The sequence below is a fragment of the Aulonocara sp. 'chitande type north' Nkhata Bay genome, linkage group LG13 (assembly GCF_057382095.1).
Source record: "Aulonocara sp. 'chitande type north' Nkhata Bay isolate Kocher_YH1m ecotype deep benthic linkage group LG13, A_spYH_male_GT1.1, whole genome shotgun sequence".
NCBI classification, from domain to species: Eukaryota; Metazoa; Chordata; class Actinopteri; order Cichliformes; family Cichlidae; genus Aulonocara; species Aulonocara sp. 'chitande type north' Nkhata Bay.
This window is the reverse complement of record NC_141356.1, coordinates 9,643,360-9,663,348: the sequence shown is the minus strand read 5'-3', so window position 1 is coordinate 9,663,348 and position 19,989 is coordinate 9,643,360. Positions and strand designations below refer to the sequence as shown.

Here is a 19,989-nt window from a genome sequence, read left to right as displayed (position 1 = left end):
CTCGACAGATTCCAGCTGACTGAACATGACTTGGCACCTAGTTCTGCAATCAGTTACAGCGATGCACAAAAGTCGAGGACAGTGTGTCTTGTATTTTTTTTCTTTTTTCTTGTTTTTTTCCCAGCCAAGCTTCTCCATGAATCACATAAGACATGTGTGCATAAAGAGAGACAGAAAAAAAAAGGCTCTTCCGTCCTGCAGCTTGAAACAGTAGCCTGCTCATGTTGTGCTGTGTTGTGTTGTGTGCAGCGTAAATCAAGTCTCCTGAGCCGTCACAACAACAAGCCTGCATGTCAGAGCCGAGAGCGCTATCTCGTCATCTGTCCACAGCCCCTTGTGTCACTTATTCACTCAAAATGAAGCAAGCTCAGACAATATGTTCATACAAGATCAGAAATTGTATTTGGCAATTTTTAAACAAGTGCATACAAGTACAGCTAAAAGCATTTTTAGTTTTGCCAAGTGCTCGTAGAGTAGCATTAGTCACATTCTACGTTAAACAGGAACTGCCACCAGACCTAGAAGTACATCAAGAATTTTTTGTTAAACATCAACAAAGAGGAACGTAGTTCATTATAATGAGTACATACCTTTATCTTCAAAAATATAGAAACACAATGTATTCAAAAATCAAAAATTATACAACCATGTTTTACGAAGTATACTCTTCCCTTGGGTCCAATATGTACAAGTCCGTTAGTTTGTTTGAATGGTATGTATGTGATATTTATATATTTATACTCATATTTTTTTGCTTCCCCTCCCCAAAGAAGTGTTCAGACAAAAAAAAAAGAAAAAAATCAAGGGTCCCTCTCCTTTTTTACTTTGACATCTCCTGCAAGGATGGTGGCGATTTCTCCTTGCATGAAAGCCCATGGTACGTTCGAGCCAACCAGGGGGCATTTCTCTCCACTTGGACAGTACACTTCACCCGTGGCGCCTTGCTGCTTTATGCTTTCCCTTGAGCATGGGAAGCAGAACTTGTGAGAGGGCACAGACGGGCACTGAACAAAGTGTGTGTCCTCCAAACGCTCGTGGCACAGCGTGCAGCACAGAGGTATGCTGCTGGGTACAGAGGAGTCCGGAATGCTTTGTGGGGGGTGCACTTGGTCCATGCCTGGCACATGGGGGGTGCCTGCACTCGGCGCCTCTCTCTGCGCCAGCCTCCTCTGATTAATGGAGGACGGCGACAGGGGACTGCTGCTGTTCCTCCGGGTGGTGGAGTGGACTTGGTTGGCGTCCTTGGGAGAGCTGTTCCCACCTGCGTTGTCTGCAGCCATGATGAGCGCCGCCATGGGGGACTGACCATTCTGAGCTGCCTCCGGTGGGGTGGTGCGGGAGTGAGGGGATATTGTGGAAGGGGGAGAGGCGAAGCTTGGCGGGGGAACTGGAGGCATTTTCAGTCCGTCAGTAGGTGGTGGTAACCACTGCTGTCCCTCTCCGTTGAGCTTGGCAGCTGTCGCCTCTCCCTCCGGTTCAGGTGATGCTTTTCTCTTGTTGCTCCCCCGGGGATGTTTTCCTCTGTCTGGAGGTAGGAAAGGGTTAAACAGAGCAGTTGAGTTGCACAGCTCATACAAGGATCAACAATTAGCCTGAAAGGGAGATGTGAATTTTGCCAATTCGTGCTGCACCACAGGCTACAAAACAATAACAAACACAGCAAAGGATTCAAAAAATTTATTTATAGCCCTTATAATATTAGGGCATGGCTTTATAAATACCATTTTTACCATCTTGACACATTCCTGGGTGGAAAATTAATAAATCGGTAATAAAAATTACAATTTTAAAAATGCACAGTATAGATAAAATATTCCTGCCTTTTAATGCTCACCTGACTTGGAAAGAGTGGGGCCGGGCTCATAGACCATAGCTCTTTGTGGCATGGGCACATGGTCCTTCTTGTACCTGGTCTCGAACGTGGTGTGCAGAGCCATCAGGTCCCTCACCGTTTTGCCTTTGCCCATCCAGTCCGGGTCTGCCCTGTTTTTGTGGCTCTCCGAGATCTCCGGCGTGAGACTGTCGGGTCTGTGCTTCTCCTTCAGCTCTCTGTCGTGCTCGGTGCTGGAGACCGAGGCGGGTCTCTTGCCCATGTCGGCGGGACTACCGCCCGCCAGAGTGGAGGAAAGCCCGATCGGGTTCCTGCCGTTGACGGCATGCCCCGGGGTCAAGCCCCCGTTAGGCAAAGGCACTAAATTCGGGGGCACCGTGTTATTCCTGCGCGGGTTGGGGCTCTGGCGGTTCAGCTCTGGTGGCTCGTCAGGCTTAGGAAATCCATTAGGGAGCTGGATGCCGTTTGTCTGCCCTCTAGGCTGATACTCTGGACCCAGCCTCGGCGGGCGGTCGGACAGAGGGTAGCGGTCCAGAGGCTGCGGCGGCCGGGAGCCCGGATCTCCCCCCGCAGCGTGGTTGATCGCCTGGATCTCCTTCCCGGAGAGCTGCGACTTCCCCGGCCCGGGAGACCTGCCCTCCTGAAAACCGTGAGCCCTTTTAAGCTGTCGGGCCGTCTCGATGACAAACTCAATGCGGTCTGCTCCTTCGTAGTTGACACATCCCCTGCAGACGGGCTCGGTAAAATCCCAGATCATGGCCCAAGGCATGCGGGGCAAGTCGCATAAATAACACGACTGCCTCCTGGAAGAAGCAGCGACCGCCGCGGACGACATAGCGCTCGTCGTCGACCCCCCGAAAAGAAACCCAAAATGTTGCCTTCTTCCCCCGCTCTCTCTTGTTTTTTTTCCTTCCTCCCGAACTCCCCCGCAAAAAGAAAGCGAATAAAGAGCAATTTCCGTTAGTCGAACAACAACAAAAAAATGTAATCTCGTCCTCTCTCCGACTTCTAGAGCAACAAGGTTGAAGTTTTAGAGGGAGAAGTTCATGACGGTGTGTACTTTACTACGGCGCTCCTCTATCTATCTCCACTGACTCTCCTCTACTACTGGCTCAATGTAGAAAGTGACGTCACAGCACTAAGCGCCTACATCCACTTCAGTTTCTATTGACTTGATTTCTTCGACAGACCCCTCCACCCCCCCTCCACCACCATCACTACCACCACCACCACCTCTCCCCCCACTTTACTGCAGCCTCTTGTCACTCACCACTTTTCTCTCTCTCTCCCTTTTTTAATATTTTAACTTAATCACCTGAGCTTCTGCCAACAAAAAAGGCACCCAGTTCAGCTTCACCTCCGACTCCGGAATAACCCACGCTACTGTTATTATTATCATCAAACCTGCAAAAAAAATAGGTCCACCGGTACCAGCCTGCACGCTGCTAAAAGAAATATGGCTGTAGGTTAGCAACAGACCGCCAGGGGATAATAAAAAAAGCGACTTTCAAGCTCCTCCGGTTGCTGCTTTGTCCTAAATTCAGAGCATTATCCGGTTCAGGCTGCAGCTTGTTTTTCTCAATGCACCGCGCCTCGACGCAGTGAGCTGCTGCTACTACTACTGTGCACTGAATGAGGTGGGTCGACCCTGAGAAAAACAGCAATTGTAATCCAATGGCAGATCTTATATTTATACAGAGGGTCTCAAAAATGTCTTATTGTAGCACATGGGCACAATTTACAGGCTTATTGGAGCGACTTTACAGCCCGCATTTTCTCTCTTTTATTTGTGCCAGCTCACCAGGGTGAATTCAGGATGTACACTGTTAGCCTTTTAGTTATGATTAGATAATATTTTCCTGGCTTGTTAATGTTTAAAGAAAAGAATGAGAGAGGGAGAGGAGAAGAAGAAGAAAAAAAGGCGCCTCCACCAGCCAGTAACCAGGAAGCTCAGTCATGAGGTGGGGATTTCCAGCCAGTGTGTTGTGAACTTGAATGGATTGGGGTTACAGCATGAATATAGCCTGCTGTAGCTGTGCCCACATATATATATATATATATATATATATATATATATATATATATATATATTTTTTTTTAATATTCTTGTGCACGGAGCAGTCCAAATCTGCCACTGCTGAAATGAAATGAAATGGCACTGGAGTGAATTAGCGATTCAGACTCATTTCAAGCGACTTTAGCAGTCAAAGCAGCTCAACAGATATTAGTATGAAAGATTTAACAAGATTAATGACTCCACTCTAGTGTGGCATGTTTTACAGAAAGGCAAAAAGAAAGAAATGTTATTAGAAACAGGTCATGTGGCATAACCTCAGCCAAAATCCCCTGAAGTAAAAGTGGAGAGGCTTTTTGAAGTGGAGGAGTTGTCCCAGTAGTTCATTCCTCCCTCTCATCTGGTCTCATTCCAACTCATTGCAGCTTAGCCTCAGGCTTTGGGTGAGGCAATGCGTCTGAAACCTGCAGACACAAAGCAGGATATGTTTGTGCAAGTCCATGTGACGTTGGAAAAGAGGAAGCAAGATGTTTAGTCACGTACCCTCATCCACCTCACCCTTCGACAGAACATCAGGCTATTCTGGCTCCCTGCCTGCCACCGTGATCCTGCGCTGTGGCGTTTTCTTCAAAGGATTACCAGAAACAAAACAAGACACGTATGCTCATGTGTTACCGCCAAGTACTTTGCCATATTGTTTTGTTATTCCCGTAAAGCTGCCGCTATGTGAATGGGGACATTTTGCAGTGAAAGAGGATATTTAAAGAAAGTTTAACCCCCCCCCTCCACCCCACCTTCTCTGTTAACACTGCATTGTCCCACTGCTTCCCATCGCCGCTTTCTCTCAAAACTCAGTCCCGTTTTGGATGGACAACACTAGGAAGTGTTGTTCGGCTTTATGACATAGTTAGGAAACGGCTGTTGTGAGGGACAAACTAAACAAATTCTTTCCTTTCTTCAGATTGGTGGGAAAATTGTTGCCTAATGCTTTGATCCTTTGGTTTCCACTCAGTCGATGTTTGTGCAAGCAAATAGCTGCACGGCCAAATAGCTATTATGCAAGACAGAGGCATGGTGTGATTCAATTAAATCCTAAATGACCTGATTCTATAATAAGTAGATCTACTGATTTGAAAAATAAAATGCTGCAGTGTGCTATGAAGCAAAGGCAGAGCTGTACTGAACAGAGGCAGCAAAGGTCTGAGAGGAAGCCAGACATGCACAGATTGTTCTGACTGGCCAATATGAATCGTGTACATACAGTGAAAATCACCACAGTGTCACCTGGGCAGTGGCAGGGTGTATAAAGCTGTATAAAGCAGTTTTGAACTTTTTTTTTTTTTCATGAGTATGTAAATTGAGACGTGAGGAGGCTAAATAAAGAGTGCGAGGTAGGTGACGGCCAGGGGAATACCCAGCATGTGACAGCATCGCGGGGCTGGTGAGATGATGATATTTGCGTCTCATCGCTCTCCGAGACTGTTAAATTTTATATTGGAGATCTTTTATTTATGCCAGCGAAACATTACAGATTCTCTGTGAAGTCTTCTGCCTAAGCAGAGCGCAAGCACTGGATTTTTTTTTCCTCTTGTGTCGTCCTCACTGCCAACATTTTATGTTATATAACCTTTTTAGAAGAACTGCTGAGGCGAGCATCAAACAAAACTGTAACATGTTGCACCGACACAAAGGGAGGTTACAACAGGATAGTGCGAGTTAAGCAGCTGTGGTCGTGACCCTGTCTTGAAGATTTAACTGGCAAAAGCTGCTAAGTATAAAGAGTCAATGTAAGGACTTTAACGTGCATGCTCTGCAGAGCTCCTGGAGCTTGGAAGAGGAAGAGGTAACCATAGAGATTATCACAGTAGGCTACCCCCAGCTACCATATATATCCTGTTTACGGTGCTATTTTTAGCCACACTTTTGCACAGCAAGGATTAAAGGGCTGATTATTTAAAAAAAAAGGAAAAAGATCTGCAGAGCTCTGAAAGCTAATGAGCATCCATCTGCCGCCTCACCTCCCTTATTAGCGTTAGTTTGAGTATGTTTTGATTTTTTTTTTTCCGTGCAGATTCGTTCCTCATCGTGTTCGCTTGTGTTTAGAGCGGAGAAGCCGTGTGTGCGGCACATGGCAATTACAAACAAACAAATTATGGGATTTTTAAAGTCAGGTATAAAATGGTGGAATTCAAATAAAATGGAGGGTCGAAAGGGGGAAAAAATGTGCTGGGCGGCTGGAATCTGGGGGCTGGAGGCTGCAGAGGTGATGTCATTGGGCCGGAGCAAGAAGCGAGTGAAAAACAAGTCTCTCTCTTTATTCTGATCCTCTTTGCAGTCCTAGCAAGGGGAGGGGAGGAGAGGGGAGGGGGGGCTGGCAGTCAGCCAAGGCAAGGGCTGCTGGGAAATGGCAGAGGATGCCAAGCAGGCCCCACCGCCAACATTAGAAGCTCACATCTTTGTTCTCAGAAACCTGGTGTGCTGCCAAAGGCCTCATTTCAGCTCCATGGCATGATTACACTGGATGTAGGCCAACTACTGAGAGCTACTCTCCCTCTCTCGCTCTATCTCTAGCTCTCCCTTTATGCTCCCTCTCTCTCTTTTTCCACTGCCTTCAAAAGCTTTCTGCCAAACATGCAGCAGTTGCCATGGCTGCAGAGAATGGGACATAAAAAAAAGTGAGTAATGAGTCAGGCTTGGACCCAGATGTGCCACATGTGTATCCATTTAGAAAAAAAACTCAAGATGGTAACATATCCTCTTAATCTGCCGGGCTTTTTGGGACTCAGACAGCTTGGTTAAAACAAAAAACAACAAAAAAAACCCCACTGTGCTGAGATGGGAAAGTGGAAGAATTAAAAAAAACAACAAAACAAGAAAAAATCCCCACAGAAAAATGTAAATGAACAGCATTGTTTTCACATCCATTTTTTTCAACAGAAGGTAGTTTCAGTGGCCTGCAGTACAGATTCGGTTTGGGCAACCAGGAACAGAAAGAGCTGAACTTTGCTTCTGTAATGCCGCGCTTAAGCGAGCTTGCATGCATGGCTGGCTGACGACATCATTTCCTGTCCAGTGGAAACCCCCGTGTATTTTCAGTCATAACCAGACGTTAATGTAAACAACCTTTCTCTTATTTTTTGTTTTGTTTTGTTTTTGTAGCTAAATCAGCACATGGCGTGACCTCAATGAATCACAATGCAGCTTCAGCCTCTTTTCATTATCTGAGGTTCAATTCAAAAGCCACTATTAGCCGCATTCCTTGCACAAGTCAATGCTGTCTTATTTATTGGCCTTAAAAGGCAGTTTCAAACCTGACTCACGGTTGTTATGTTTAGCATACTGAAGTGATCTGCGGAGTCATTTCAGCTCTCTGTGGCTTACTCAGACAAAATGTTAAAAATGTCAACACAGACACATTTATAATTTCCAGAAGGACAACATCGCCCACGGCCACTCCTACAGCAGCAATGCAGTGGTTTCTGTGCACCTGGTTTGTTCTTGACAGATCACCCTGCAAACTCCAAAGACATCACTCTGTAGAGCTCTGTAGTGTGTCTGAGCACATGTGCCTGTGTTAGATGGAAGTATAAATTTGGACACATAGCTTCTTTTTTTTAAAATAGAGAAGCATGAAGAGTATTTCATGTGTTATGTAACCTCTTTCTCTGAGCATGAGTCAAAATATAACTTTTCCAAAGTAGGCTTATTTATTACTGCAGCTCCTGTCCATTTATTTGCTAGAAATGGACTCTGATGTTCCCGGAGAAAGCAGTTGGCACGGCACAGCTCAGGCTCGCAGATTCTTGCTGTCCTTTCCAGTTATTAGTTCGAAAACACAACTGATTTGTTTCATTCTTTCAACTGAAGTTGTGTGTAAATCCTTGGCAAATAATCCCTAAAAGAACGTATGCACATGCATATTTATAACTCCTTTATTTAGAAGCTGTTTCAGCGTGTCTATTGGAAGAAGATCAAAGCTGCTCCTTTTCTAGTAACGTTTGCCTTGAAAGCAAATGGATGTATTATCCCTCTGATGTACAGAATACAAATAACACGACTGTGAGAGTCACCAAGAATAGCAATCTGACCTAATTGGAAAACCTCAAGTCTTCTCATTTTGGAGGAAGTTCTTCATAAATAGCATGTGGCTTGTTCAGCTCAGGAAAGCAAGGAAGATCATGGATAATGCGACTGTGGTTTATCATTTACAGATGCCGTGGTTGCATTGGGAAAGTTGTATTTCTTCTTTGGTTACCTCTAAACACGTTCACTTGGAAACAAACCTTTTCCAGTAGTGCCCATAAATCAGCGGAGGTTCCCGTCACAGATTCCACAGATGCTTATCTGCCCTCGCTTTGATTGTCTGGTTTATGGGGGACGTCTCATCATACGCTGTGAGCACAAGTGTCCTTCCTCCCCTTTCCATAAAAGTGCAAGTTGTCACGATGGTGTGGCATTCATTATCCGCCTGTGGTTTCGCAGGCCTGGCCCCTGCGCAGCTGGGGTGCGCTGGTTGTCAAAATCACTCTTCTGCCGCGGTGAAAGATAGAAGGGCAAGAGCTGAGTGCTGTCCCCCTTGTCTGCGTGATAAAGACCCCTTAACCACAGCGGCTGGGCAGCTGGGCGCACGGTGTCTCACCTCCCTCATCCACTTCAAAGCCTTGTCTCAGGAAACGGCTCACTGTGAAGAGCTGAAATAGAAAATAGAGTCCTGATGACAAGGACAAGCGTGTGAATGTGTACTGAAGGACAGTTTTTATAGTGTGGAACATTGTAGTCACAAATGTAATTGCATGTTATGATAATACCATAGATAGATAGATAGATAGATAGATACCTTATTGATCCCAAAAGATAAATTGTTGTGTTACAGGAGCATGATAAAGACTGAAAAGTAGTACAAATGAAAAACAGACAGTGCCACAGATGCCTGGTAAGGGCCGTATACTATGAGCAGAAATCTGTAAACACAACAGTGATTTAAAAAGAGAAAGAAAGAAGAGTAAAAATGAGGTTAGGTAGAAAAAACCAGTATGTGCATATATATGCTCCCAGGAGGCACCTTTTAAGGCTTCCTGCAATTGTTTCACCAACTGCAAGCCGCTTTGTAACCCACCTCCACCAAAATCCTCCTCTTTTTTCTGTAAGCTAACATAATTAATGTAACAGTTGTTGTCACTGACTTTCCTGCTACACACTGTGGAGTCTTTGCTGCTCCCCCTGCCTTAGATGGAGACAATTTATTATTACACAGGAAAACCCAGATAAATAGATGTTGTCCAGACTTGGCTGTCTGACCTGCTTTGTGCCCTTTTGCCCTAAAAAATAAAGAAGGCTGTTGTTGGCTTTCCTGAGGCAAAATGGGGAAAACTAGTAAGCGTCGCAAAATCTGTAATTCTGAAGACAAACCATCTGAGCAAAAGTGTAATGAATGAGCTTATTTTCAACACCATAGATTTTCTGACTGTTTAAATAAAACTACTTGCACAGCTAATTATATTACTTATATACTCAAAACTAAATTAGTTCTTGCTGTTATTTTTCCCCAGAAAAGTGAAAACTCCAGTGAATAAATTGCTAAAGATACTGGTAGGAATTAAGCCCAACAGTGAAAATGTATTTGAGGCTTTATTGTTATTATTTAAACTGAAACAAAAGTGCTGATGGTCTTGGGAACTTATGATCACATTTCCCAGCATTGTAATTGTCTATGACAAACTAGTTTTGCAACACAGCCACTGGCAGACGCTGGCTTACATACAGTCAGTCCTTACTAAGACATAGTGGATGGTTTAGTCACCACAACGAGCTCAGCTGAAGAGGTACAGTAAGAGTGTGGGAAGCACATGGAATGACTGTTAAACTCTTATAGCAACAGTTGAGGTCCCAGAGGAACGCAGGCGGGACAGAGCAGAGCACTGTGGGAAAGTTTGGTGCCCTTGAAGGAGCCTGATAAGGCAAAGGTGATATTAACCCGCATGTTTGTGTTGTGCAAATTCGTAACGACTACAAGCACGCCGCTGATACTGAGCCGTCTTACGCCATGTGTTTGCAAAAACCTGCCTGCCTGTCCAAAGGGCATGTGGAGCTGGGTGTGGTGCAACCTTTGTGATATCAGTGTGTGTGATGTAGGCTAACCCTTGTTTTGAGTGTGTGCGTGGAGGGCGGGCTTGGAGTCGTCCTACAGGTTTGGGCAGAGGCTGTTTTCCGTATAAAAGGTTGTGATTACATCTCCCTGTTTTTCTGTTAAGTGCTGGGATTCTCATTGTGCAGTAGGTGCACAGTGTGCAACCTGATCCTGCTCCATGCAAATGACTTGAAAGCTGTGTCTCTCACCAAACAGGGATAAAGTTCACCCACCCTGCATTGCCACACAATAGGGAGGGGGGAGGAGGAGCCAGACAGCCTTGAAGAGGAAACGCTCTCACACCGACTGTCAAGTCTAGCTGCACCCAGGGTTGCCCTGAAGGACAACGCACCAACCACCTCCTCCCCCTCCCTCCTTTCTCCACTTTTATTTTCACATGCGCGTATCTGCTTTGTTCATCGAGAAAACATCTTTGCAGACAGCTCAATTCTGTCTTCCTTCCTGAGGCAGTGTGACGTGCTCCGCTCTCTCGCTTTCTCTCCTCATGATAAAATCGCTCTGATCAGAAATGTCATTGCCTAACAGCAAGGCGAGTAAAGTTCAACCCCCCACCCCTCCCCCATGCAATAAAAAAAAAAAAGCTTACTAGCGCTCACATGATTCTTGCCAAGTTAACCATTTACAGCCAGGAGGAAGTGAGAGAAAGAGGCTTTTGCTGGGTAAACAGAGTGCTGTTTGCTGTCTTGAACTAGTTAACCCAGCTATTCACAGCCTCACCTCTGCGCTCATTAACGCCCAACGTGCAGGAACACGAAACTCGTCATGCCACACGAGTCACTCTGCACCGGCACACAAAGCTTCTTCCAAAAGCCGCAAAACAATGAATGCGGGCGATCAGAGCACAGCTCCTGTTATGAAACCGCTCTGTCACAAGACAAGCGCCTCACAGGAATGCTGTTGTGACACATGTGTGGTGTTGACACAAGGGTTAAATATTTACCCGCTTGCTCACTCACTCACACACTCACACACACGCACACTTTGACTGCCAAAAAAGGGCGGGAGGTTTAACCGCTGCACCACCAGTTTGTATTTATCTTTCCCCTTTGGCTGGCTGCGTCCTCCGCCACCTCCCAACAGACGTCAAGTTTATCAAAATCCTCTCTGCTCTCTAAATGCAGCCAGGTGCAGCACAGCGTAATGATTCACCCAGCAGACGCAGCACTCCACAGCAGACTGCCTCGTATGTTTGGAGCTCTGCAGAGGTCACAGGGTGCGCATGTGTGTGTTGGATGTCATGTGGTGCAGCTCTCTGGCTTGGTGCTGGTGCAGAGAGTTCAGCAGGAGTTCAGCACTGATTCATAATTCGTGTGTTTCTGTGCACCAAACGATGGCACGGCGAAGAGGTTTCTCTCTGACAACGCTCAAATGCTGTTCCCCCTGTTTTCACTCAGTTAGTTGTTGTTTTTTTCTTTTTTTCCCTTTTGTGTCAGCTTTCTCGTGTTTAGACGTGACCACGTGCCAAGCGCGGGGAGCCAGTCGATGCCCTCGGTTTAATGTGTGTTGGCTTTTCTTTGAAAAATCCCTGCTTAACAATTCGAGGAAAGCCGAGCCACCTGGAAATCTCATGACTTCCTGAATCTAATTCCAGGCTGAGCGATCAGACTGTCTGACTAGCAGCTTTCATTGAGGGGTGTAAACACTGAATGTCAGGCATGTTTCCCAGAGCCAGAGTTGAATCAGGCATTAGTGCTCATGTACTGCCTGTAGTGAACTCAAATGCCCCAGCAAAGCCCTGATTATATTTTCTCCCTGCCTAACAGATTTATTGTACACTGTGAACTCCCAAGAGAAAGCTGCGACTGGCTGGACTCGTGAACAGGTCCTTGCACACTCTTGCAAAAGTCTATTCTTGCTGTCTTCAAATGCAGTCTGCACTTTACTCCAACCATATAATAACAGAGGAGGCTGGCAGTTTTGATAACCAGCAATTGCAGTCTGAAACTGCAGCACTGAGGAAAAACAAGGCAGTAGAAGAAGACAAAGGGCAAAGGTATGACACCACCGAGGGAGAATCCAGGATAAAATCCCCTCTCATATCACGCCGTCCTGTGTTGGCGGACTGTGACCTCATGCGCAGTTAGCATGCAGCCGCCTCGGGCTGCTTTGTTATCTACAAACCAGCACATTCCAGCCCTCAACGGCAACAAAGAAAAAAAAATGTCATCACGTCGCTGTTCCTGCTGCTCTGTGACAAACTCAAGCAAATGTAGTGGAGCACATTTGATAAGGTAAAACTGTGCCGGCCCACGCATGCACAGTTTAAAGCAGAGGGGTTTACATGTATGTAGGTCAGCTGTGGAGTGATTTGAAGCTTTGCATGTGTGCTTACTCAGCAGCCTGCACCCAAGCTCAGCTCGCTTTCAGTCTTTCTCTTTTTTTTTTTACGCAGACCACAGGGTAGTAAATAGCTACGAGGAGGATCAGAGCCTTCACAGCTGATTGGCTTGATGCTCGCCTGACATAAACAGGAACCCGGTCGTGCAACTCAGAGAGAGGAACGAGCAAAGACGGAAGGACAAGAGACAAGCAGAATGTGGTGGCAAAACAAAGAGGGAATGTGTGGAAGCCTGAGGGATTTAGTTTTGAGTGAGAGAGAGAGAGTGGAAAAAAAAGTAACACGCTATGTGACTCATGGAGGAATTCAAGCCTGAGATTCTCTGCATTGTCAGCAGGCGGTTTGCAGCAATAATGATGATGTGTAAAGTATGGTTTGATTGTGTTGGCAACAGCAGAGCAGGAAACCAAAAAAAAGATGATACTGTCGCTCTATAAGTGCACCATGTGATTCATGAGGTCATTCTGGGCCTGCAGTATATTTAAATATAGAAGTGTGAATGAGATATGCGAGCAGTGCTGCAAATATGAGACTGCGTGCATTTACACCTTTTTTTTTTCTTTCGAAAGGAATTACACCTCCAGCACTGCACTTTGCATTTTGGAGCACATGTGTGAGTCTTCACCAAAAGTGATTTCAATTAATACCAGCTTGTATTTTTGTCAGGTTGCACAACTTGTGGGTTACGTAAGCGAGCCACACAGTGGCTAAAATGATTTCACTTCCTTGTTATTAACCCTTCTGAGCAAGTTCCCTTTCGACATCAGCTCACAATCAAGGAAACTGACATTTGAGGGAATCATCATCAGCTGTTAGTTTCTTGTACTGATAAGAAACAGGAGGTAATAGTAGCTAATGTTGGTGACAGATCACGTTAAGATAGGTTATCTCTGTTGTTCAGCTATTGTGTTCCAGCCTCTGCTGGCTCTGCGTGCAAGGCGCCGGTTTGTTCCACGTCCCTCCGAGGGCTATGACGGAGCAAAAGCACTGAGTGGAAATAATGAGTGACATATCAGCCCTGCTACCCAGAGAGCTTTTAGAAAAACAGCCCTCCTCCCTTCCCTGTCAACCTACTGTCCTCGTGCATGGCTTTTGAAGGTCAGATGAGAAACAGGAGAAAGGACTGCCACCGCCACCTCCAACTGACTGGTTCAAACAGGCCCCGAGAGCAGAAGGAGGAGGAGGAGGAGGAGGGTGTGTGGTGGTGTTGCGTGAGACGTGAGGCGTGGCCCCTCTGAGCATGCCCAGTGGAGGAGGAATGCTGTGTGATGGCAACACAGCGGGCTCTCCCATCTGCTGATGCACTGTGCACTTCTCGCCCCGGGCCCTTTTCCATCCAGTCTACTGAGCAGCCAGATCAATTTACTGTGGAATGAACACAAAGTCAGCGGCTGATGCACGCACACACATATTCACACATTCTTAATGTGCGACGCAGAGATCTGCACTGCGCCGCGCTGCACTGCAGCAGGCCATGAACAGATAAGCACGCACAGGAATTTACTCATGCATACAAAAAGAAGAAAAAAATGGTAGGGATCGAGCCGAACGGCTGATATATTATTCAAGAAAAGTCCTCCTGCTTCATTTTCTAACCTTGCTGCACACAACCCCCGGATAACAAGATGTTCTACTACTTTCCTCCTCTCCGAACTCAGGCAGATAGTGCTGACTCATCATCATGGCTGTCATGAGCGTTTTTAAGGATTCGGTGGCACTGACTGACATTGCCATCACCCTGTTTGGCTAAAAATACCAGAACAAGAAGAAGAATTTCTGCAAAGTGCTATCATTGTTCTCCAGACACACACAAACACATGCAAAGTGAGCCCATATGTGTGTGCGCATTCTTTTCTGTGAATAATTGAGGAGCCCTGCCTAGCGCAGCTGAGCAGCTGCTGACTAAGGCATCCAGGGTGATACGCTTAACTACTGTGACAAAAATGATGTGGCTTGAAAAGTGACGTTTAAGGCGGACTGATGCTGAGGCGTATTGTCAGCCTACTTTACCTGCCCGTGTGCTGCAGAGCAGGCAAACACCAGCGACTCAAGTGCTTCCAAAGTGGAAGCCCGGACGAGAGCTCGATAAATGTTAATTACCTTGGCTGAATGCAAATAGGGCTGTGACTCGGTTCTCTCCACTCACCCTCGTATTGTATGAATAATTGAAACATATTGCGGGGGGGATCTAATGTGTTCTTTTATTTGCAGAGTCACGCCTGTGCTTTCAGATATGCTAATGAGTGTATCCTTAAGTAATTGAGCCGTGCTTTAGAAAATCAGCCCGGGCCTAATGGGGTATTGTCTGGAGGATGATCAAAGGAGCAGCAGAGATGGGGAAGAGATGTTCTGCAATGATCCACAGATGACACTGGTAATGAGCCACTTGTGGAGGTGTGACGGACACTGCGGCCATTTGAGTCACGAGCACGCCAAAAAAGGCAATCGAAATTCATTTTCAGAGTCGCCTCAAAAGGCGAGACGTCCTTCGGAGCTTCATCCTTCGTCTCCCTCCCCCTCCCCCGTCTCTTTGACCCTCAACCCCAAACCATTAAAGCCCACTCCAGACTGAGCACCGCAGCCTCTTTTCGCCACCCCACCTCTCTCCTCATCTCTGCTTCTTGCTTGAGGGTTTCTAAATTGGGAACATCTGACATGGCCGCCACCTACTCATGTGTCTCTCTGCAGCTCTATCTGACCTTGATCCACCCTCTCCACATGCGAATACTGTACGCACTAATCTTCCTATGATGTTTTATATCTGCCTCACATTCAAAACACAACCAGCGACCACATTTCCACACAAATAATGCCAAGAGCAGACAGACAGCTGCAGTTCAAAGCTTAGCAGCAGCTGTGTTCCATTGTCTAACCGGGAATTCGGTGACATTTGAAGCCAGCGATGGCTGCCTTTAAATGCATCTATTCTTTCCCTCTCCTCTCTGATTTGCTCCCTCCATCCGTCTCTGCCAGAAACAATTCTCATTCCTGTGATGTTTTGGGGATCGCTGTGGTCTGCCTAGATACCGCAGCAACTCGGATTGTCACATAGTAACCGGGGGAAGAACAGAATATGCTTCTCATTTGCTTCCTGCAGAAGGCAGACAGTCAATCCAACCTCTTCACTGTCAAAAAGGCGACGCAGATATACTTGGCGAGCGGTGTTCTGCACCCCTCCCTCGGTTTTTGCTTTCCCAGTTTGTGTGTAAATGTATGTATGTATCTTTTGAGCCCTTCATTTCCCAGAAAGGAGCCCGGGATTTGTGAGTGCATGAGCTGCCGCGAGCGACATCTCCAGAGAAGGGATGAGTGTTTCCTGCAAACAGTTGGGAGGGGAGGCGAGGGAGGTACTGCTGTGTGTGTGTGTGTGTGTGTGGGGGGGGGGTGGACAGCTCCCATAGAAACACTATCCAGTAACACTTGAAGAAAGTCATTAAGAGGAGGTGTGTGCGTGTGTGTTTGTAGGCAAGTAGGCGTCTTTCTGAGAAAAAGCCCATGAGGTTGGGGGATCTGTGATTGACAGTTAACTCTGCTGATTACTGCCCCTTGAGGACAGACTCCTGACAACAGCTGCTGCCGCTGCTTCGAACCTGAACCCTGAACTATTGCTTCAGGTTCAACTTCAAGTTCACCAAATATGTCCAAACCTGAGGTGTCAGCTTAAACGTAGTATCTAAATCCATCTCTTTGTTTCCAGGAACGCTCTGCAGAAACCCGAGACGAGAGGATTGCACATTGCCCAACAATCCCGCTGAAGTGGCATGTATTTGCAAAGTAACCGAGCCCGTCATCATCACTCTCTCTTTATCCTCCGCCATTGGGTGCGGACGTGAGGAGTAACAGTGACTTCATGGTGAGTTGTGTAAGAGCGTGGGGCGAGGCTTGAAAGCCGAGCCATGTGAGACAAATGAAAGTGCTGATGTGCTGAAAAGAGAGCCAGTGTTTCTGGAGGCATGCAGATACAGAAACCCCCGGCAGAAGTCAGATGTCAGAGAGGACAGATCGAGGGGGGAGGGTCATCTATTCCAATGGAAAGAGAAAGGTCGCAGTGTAAACTGATAAAGGTAGGAGGCAGAGCTTGGGGCTGCTTCCAGGCCAGCTAGTCAGCTGACGCTTGCAGCTGTGTTTGGAACATCAATATGAGCCTTGTTCAGCCTCCCCCCTCCGCAACACCTCCCCTCCTTTCCTCTAAAACTCTTTTCCCTCCCTCCCCTCGCTAGCTCACTCGGCATCCCCTCTCACCACTCGCCCCTCCTCCTCCTCCACTCCCCATCACGCTGTTTCCTTTTTTTCCAGCTCTGATTTATGAAAGTAGGGCATGTGCCCATAACTGCTGCATCAAGGCACATGGCTGAGCCTCCAGAGGCACTGAGGCTCTGTTTACATCAGCCCAGACAACTGCACCGCATTGCACAATCGCCACAGGCGAGCTCTGTTATATAAAGTGCTGGACCATGTTGGCTCCATTGTTTTTGTTGTTCTGGCTTACCCTTTTTTCCACCTGCAATTTCTCCACCGCACAAATCTGCCTTCTGATCTCTAAGCGGCGAACTTAATGAACCCCTCAGCCAAGGACTAAATGTGTCAGTCAACCACACTTCAGCATCAAATGTGGAAAATTAGTCAAGCATATTTGGATCAGTTGGCCAGGGAGCAGCTCCGGGAACCTGAATAGCTGCTTTGCTTTGCAGAGTTTGTTGTTTTTAGCTGTTTAACTCGCTCTTCCACAGGATTTTGCAGGGCTTGTTTCAGAGGTTTATTGTTGAGAAGTACTGGAGCACAAGGATATTACAACAAAGAGAGCGAGAAATGCTGTGATTTCAGTTGCTAATGTGAGTCTGAGAGCGTGCATGTTTGTTTGGGGAGGACAATTAGTCTCAAATGAAGCACAGAGGCATTTCAGGATCAGTTTCCATGACAACAAATCAGACTGCTCAGCCAGTTTCTTCTTAATGACCATGAAGGGAAGCATTTGAGCCAGAAGCCTGCAACAAATACTGATATGACAGGGGAACTGCATAATCATGCCCTGAGCATGAGGACAGACTCTGAGTCTTTGAGGTCGGATGATTCATGTGTGTGAACGAGCAGGTCAGAGGAGTGGATGGAGAGTAAAAACATACCGTCATCCTTTGCTATTAATCATCTGACACACAGATGGAGTTTAATGGGTGTAACCCGTCTTTGAAACAATTTAATGGAAGCTGAAAAACTCGACCGGCTGTTGCTATCACAAACCATTACACATTCATGTAATTTGCTGAAGTGCAGACCACATTTTTGTTGTTGTTCACTAAACCAGTGCTGACCACACTGTATATTGAAAATGGACTTAGCCACAATGATGTCAGCCATTGGTTTGTGAAGTCCCATTTTTAAGCTTTAGTTTGAGTAATCAGCTAAAGCAAACTACTGAATCCATAGATAGTGTTGAGGCTTTGCAGTTATGTGACAGCTAACCACGTGAGGTTAACCTGTCTGTCATTTTGGAAGTGTGACAATGTAAAGACTGGTTCGCAAACATCTGGCAACAACCAGTCGCTAATGAAAAATGTGTTTTCCCCCAACCAGTTGGTGAAAACCTCCACGCAACTGCTTTGGATGCTAGGAGATGCCATGATTTGCCCGTAATTTTTTGGAACGTGCTGAAGTGTCTGCAGACACTTGCTAACTACTAGCCAAGCGGTACTGAAAGTGATAAAATTGCAACACAAACCAGAAACAGAGACCAAATGTCTTCAAGGTTGTGCCTTTTGAAACTTGATGATTTCAGCGGTGAGGCACAACTCTTACTTTGAAGAAGATGGATCTTTGTTTCCATTTTTAGCCAAGTTTTAGTACTACTTGGCTACTAGTTAGCGAGTGTTTACAGAAAGGTCGGCATCTTCTATTCAAACTGCAATCTGCTAGCAACAAAAGCAATCATGGCGAGGTTTTTGCTGCACCTAGCAACAACCAGCAACCACTTATTAACTAGTCAGGGAATAGACATTTTTTCCTAGCAACAGCTGTCAAGGGGTGTAGATGCTAATAAGTGCTACATAATAGACACATAAAATGCTAAGATTTACTAGCCTAAATTGAGCACAGCCCTTCTGGACAGTTAGTTAGAGCAGCTAAATACACAGGAAGCTATGTTGTTTGTTAGGTAATTATATAAAAAAAGGTCTGGACAGCACCAACACTACAAACACAATGAAATAGTCCAGTTTAGTGACTAAAACTAGCAGCAACGTTCCTAATAATAAAAATCTTTAAGACTTCATTTTAAGTTGTAAGATGCTAAAAAAGTTTTTTAAAAAGGTTGTGTATAGCAGCGGTCCCCAACCTTTTTTTGCGCCACGGACCAGTTTATGTCCGACACTATTTTCATGGACCAGCCTTTAAGGTTTTGCGGATAAATACAAGAAAATAAAACCAGTACCGGTACCAAAATAAGAAGATTTATTCATAACACAGGAAAAGACTCAAGGAAGCAGAGTTAACGATAAAAAAAATAATGCTAAAAACCAATAAAAACCCTGAATACCATAAATTTCACACCCAAGCCTCAACTCTCGTGACCAGTGTTGGTCAAGTTACTTGAAAAAAGTAACTTGACCAACACTTTAAAAACACGATTTACAACTTGAATAGGTAATAAAGTGATAGATCTTTCAGCCCAATTCTACTTTTTCTGCATAATCCATCATACAAAATGTAATCAAATGGAAAAGTCTCTTTTTTTTTAACTTGTTTTATCAGTTTTAATCTTTTAACTTTATGCATCAAGTAAAAATTTAATTATATGCACCATTCTCTGACTTGAAGAAATTAGTTTAATATTTAAACCTATTTTCTGCACATTCCAGCACATAAAATAAAATATTTTTTGTGTTTACACTCAGTCTTTCAAATAGATGCATGTAAAACACAGCAAAAAATAAATAACATCAAAGACTAGCGGTCCTGTTGCTCTATTTTCACCTGTAAAGCAGGACTGGGGGTAGGCGGATGTTTACCCTGGTGCAGGTGTGCCGCGGTCAGTTGAAGAATCCACGAGTTTCTCTGTGAATTTCACATTACGTCGTTGCGCACTCGGTGCTTGATTAGGGGGGTTTTTTTCGCTGTAAAAAGAAGTTTTCTTCCCACGCACAACGGACACTAATGTTTTTGTCACTTTTTATGGAATCAAACTCAAAGTAAGGTCAGTACTTCCACGCTTTAAACGCTGCACGCTCATACTCTCTCCTGCACTCGATATATGATCCATTGTTGATCTGCACACAGCTGTTGTCACGAACGTCGCACTCGCTTACATCACTGTCATGAGACATTCTCGCAAAAAAATCACGGTTTTAGTAACGCAGTAACGCAGCGTTCCTACAGGAAAGTAACGGTAATCTAATTACCGTTTTTGCGATAGTAATCCCTTACTTTACTCGTTACTTTAAAAAGTAATCAGATTACAGTAACGCGTTACAAGTAATGCGTTACTGCCCATCTCTGCTCGTGACCCAGTACCAAACGACTCACAGACCGGTACCATTAGTTAGCCAGCTTTGAATGGCCACTGGAGAAACTGCAGTTTTGGCTCTTGAGTGGGTTCATTTTCCTAAAAGCTGCCATTCAGTGCTGACTCAACAACAGGCCTTGTTCTGCAGCTCCGCACCTGAGCC

The 19,989-nt window shown here is 45.6% G+C and overlaps 1 protein-coding gene across 1 annotated transcript; it reads right to left on the bottom strand.

Moving 5' to 3' along the window:
• Positions 1 to 379: 379 nt before the first annotated feature.
• Positions 380 to 3,012, bottom strand: irf2bp2a (interferon regulatory factor 2 binding protein 2a). Its single transcript, XM_086258619.1, has 2 exons — positions 1,835 to 3,012; positions 380 to 1,525 (listed from the first exon to the last, which is right to left on the bottom strand). The coding sequence occupies exons 1-2, from the start codon at positions 2,664 to 2,666 to the stop codon at positions 801 to 803; spliced, it is 1,557 nt and encodes a 518-aa protein (XP_086114745.1). The 5' UTR covers positions 2,667 to 3,012; the 3' UTR covers positions 380 to 800.
• Between the last annotated feature and the right edge of the window lie 16,977 nt (positions 3,013 to 19,989).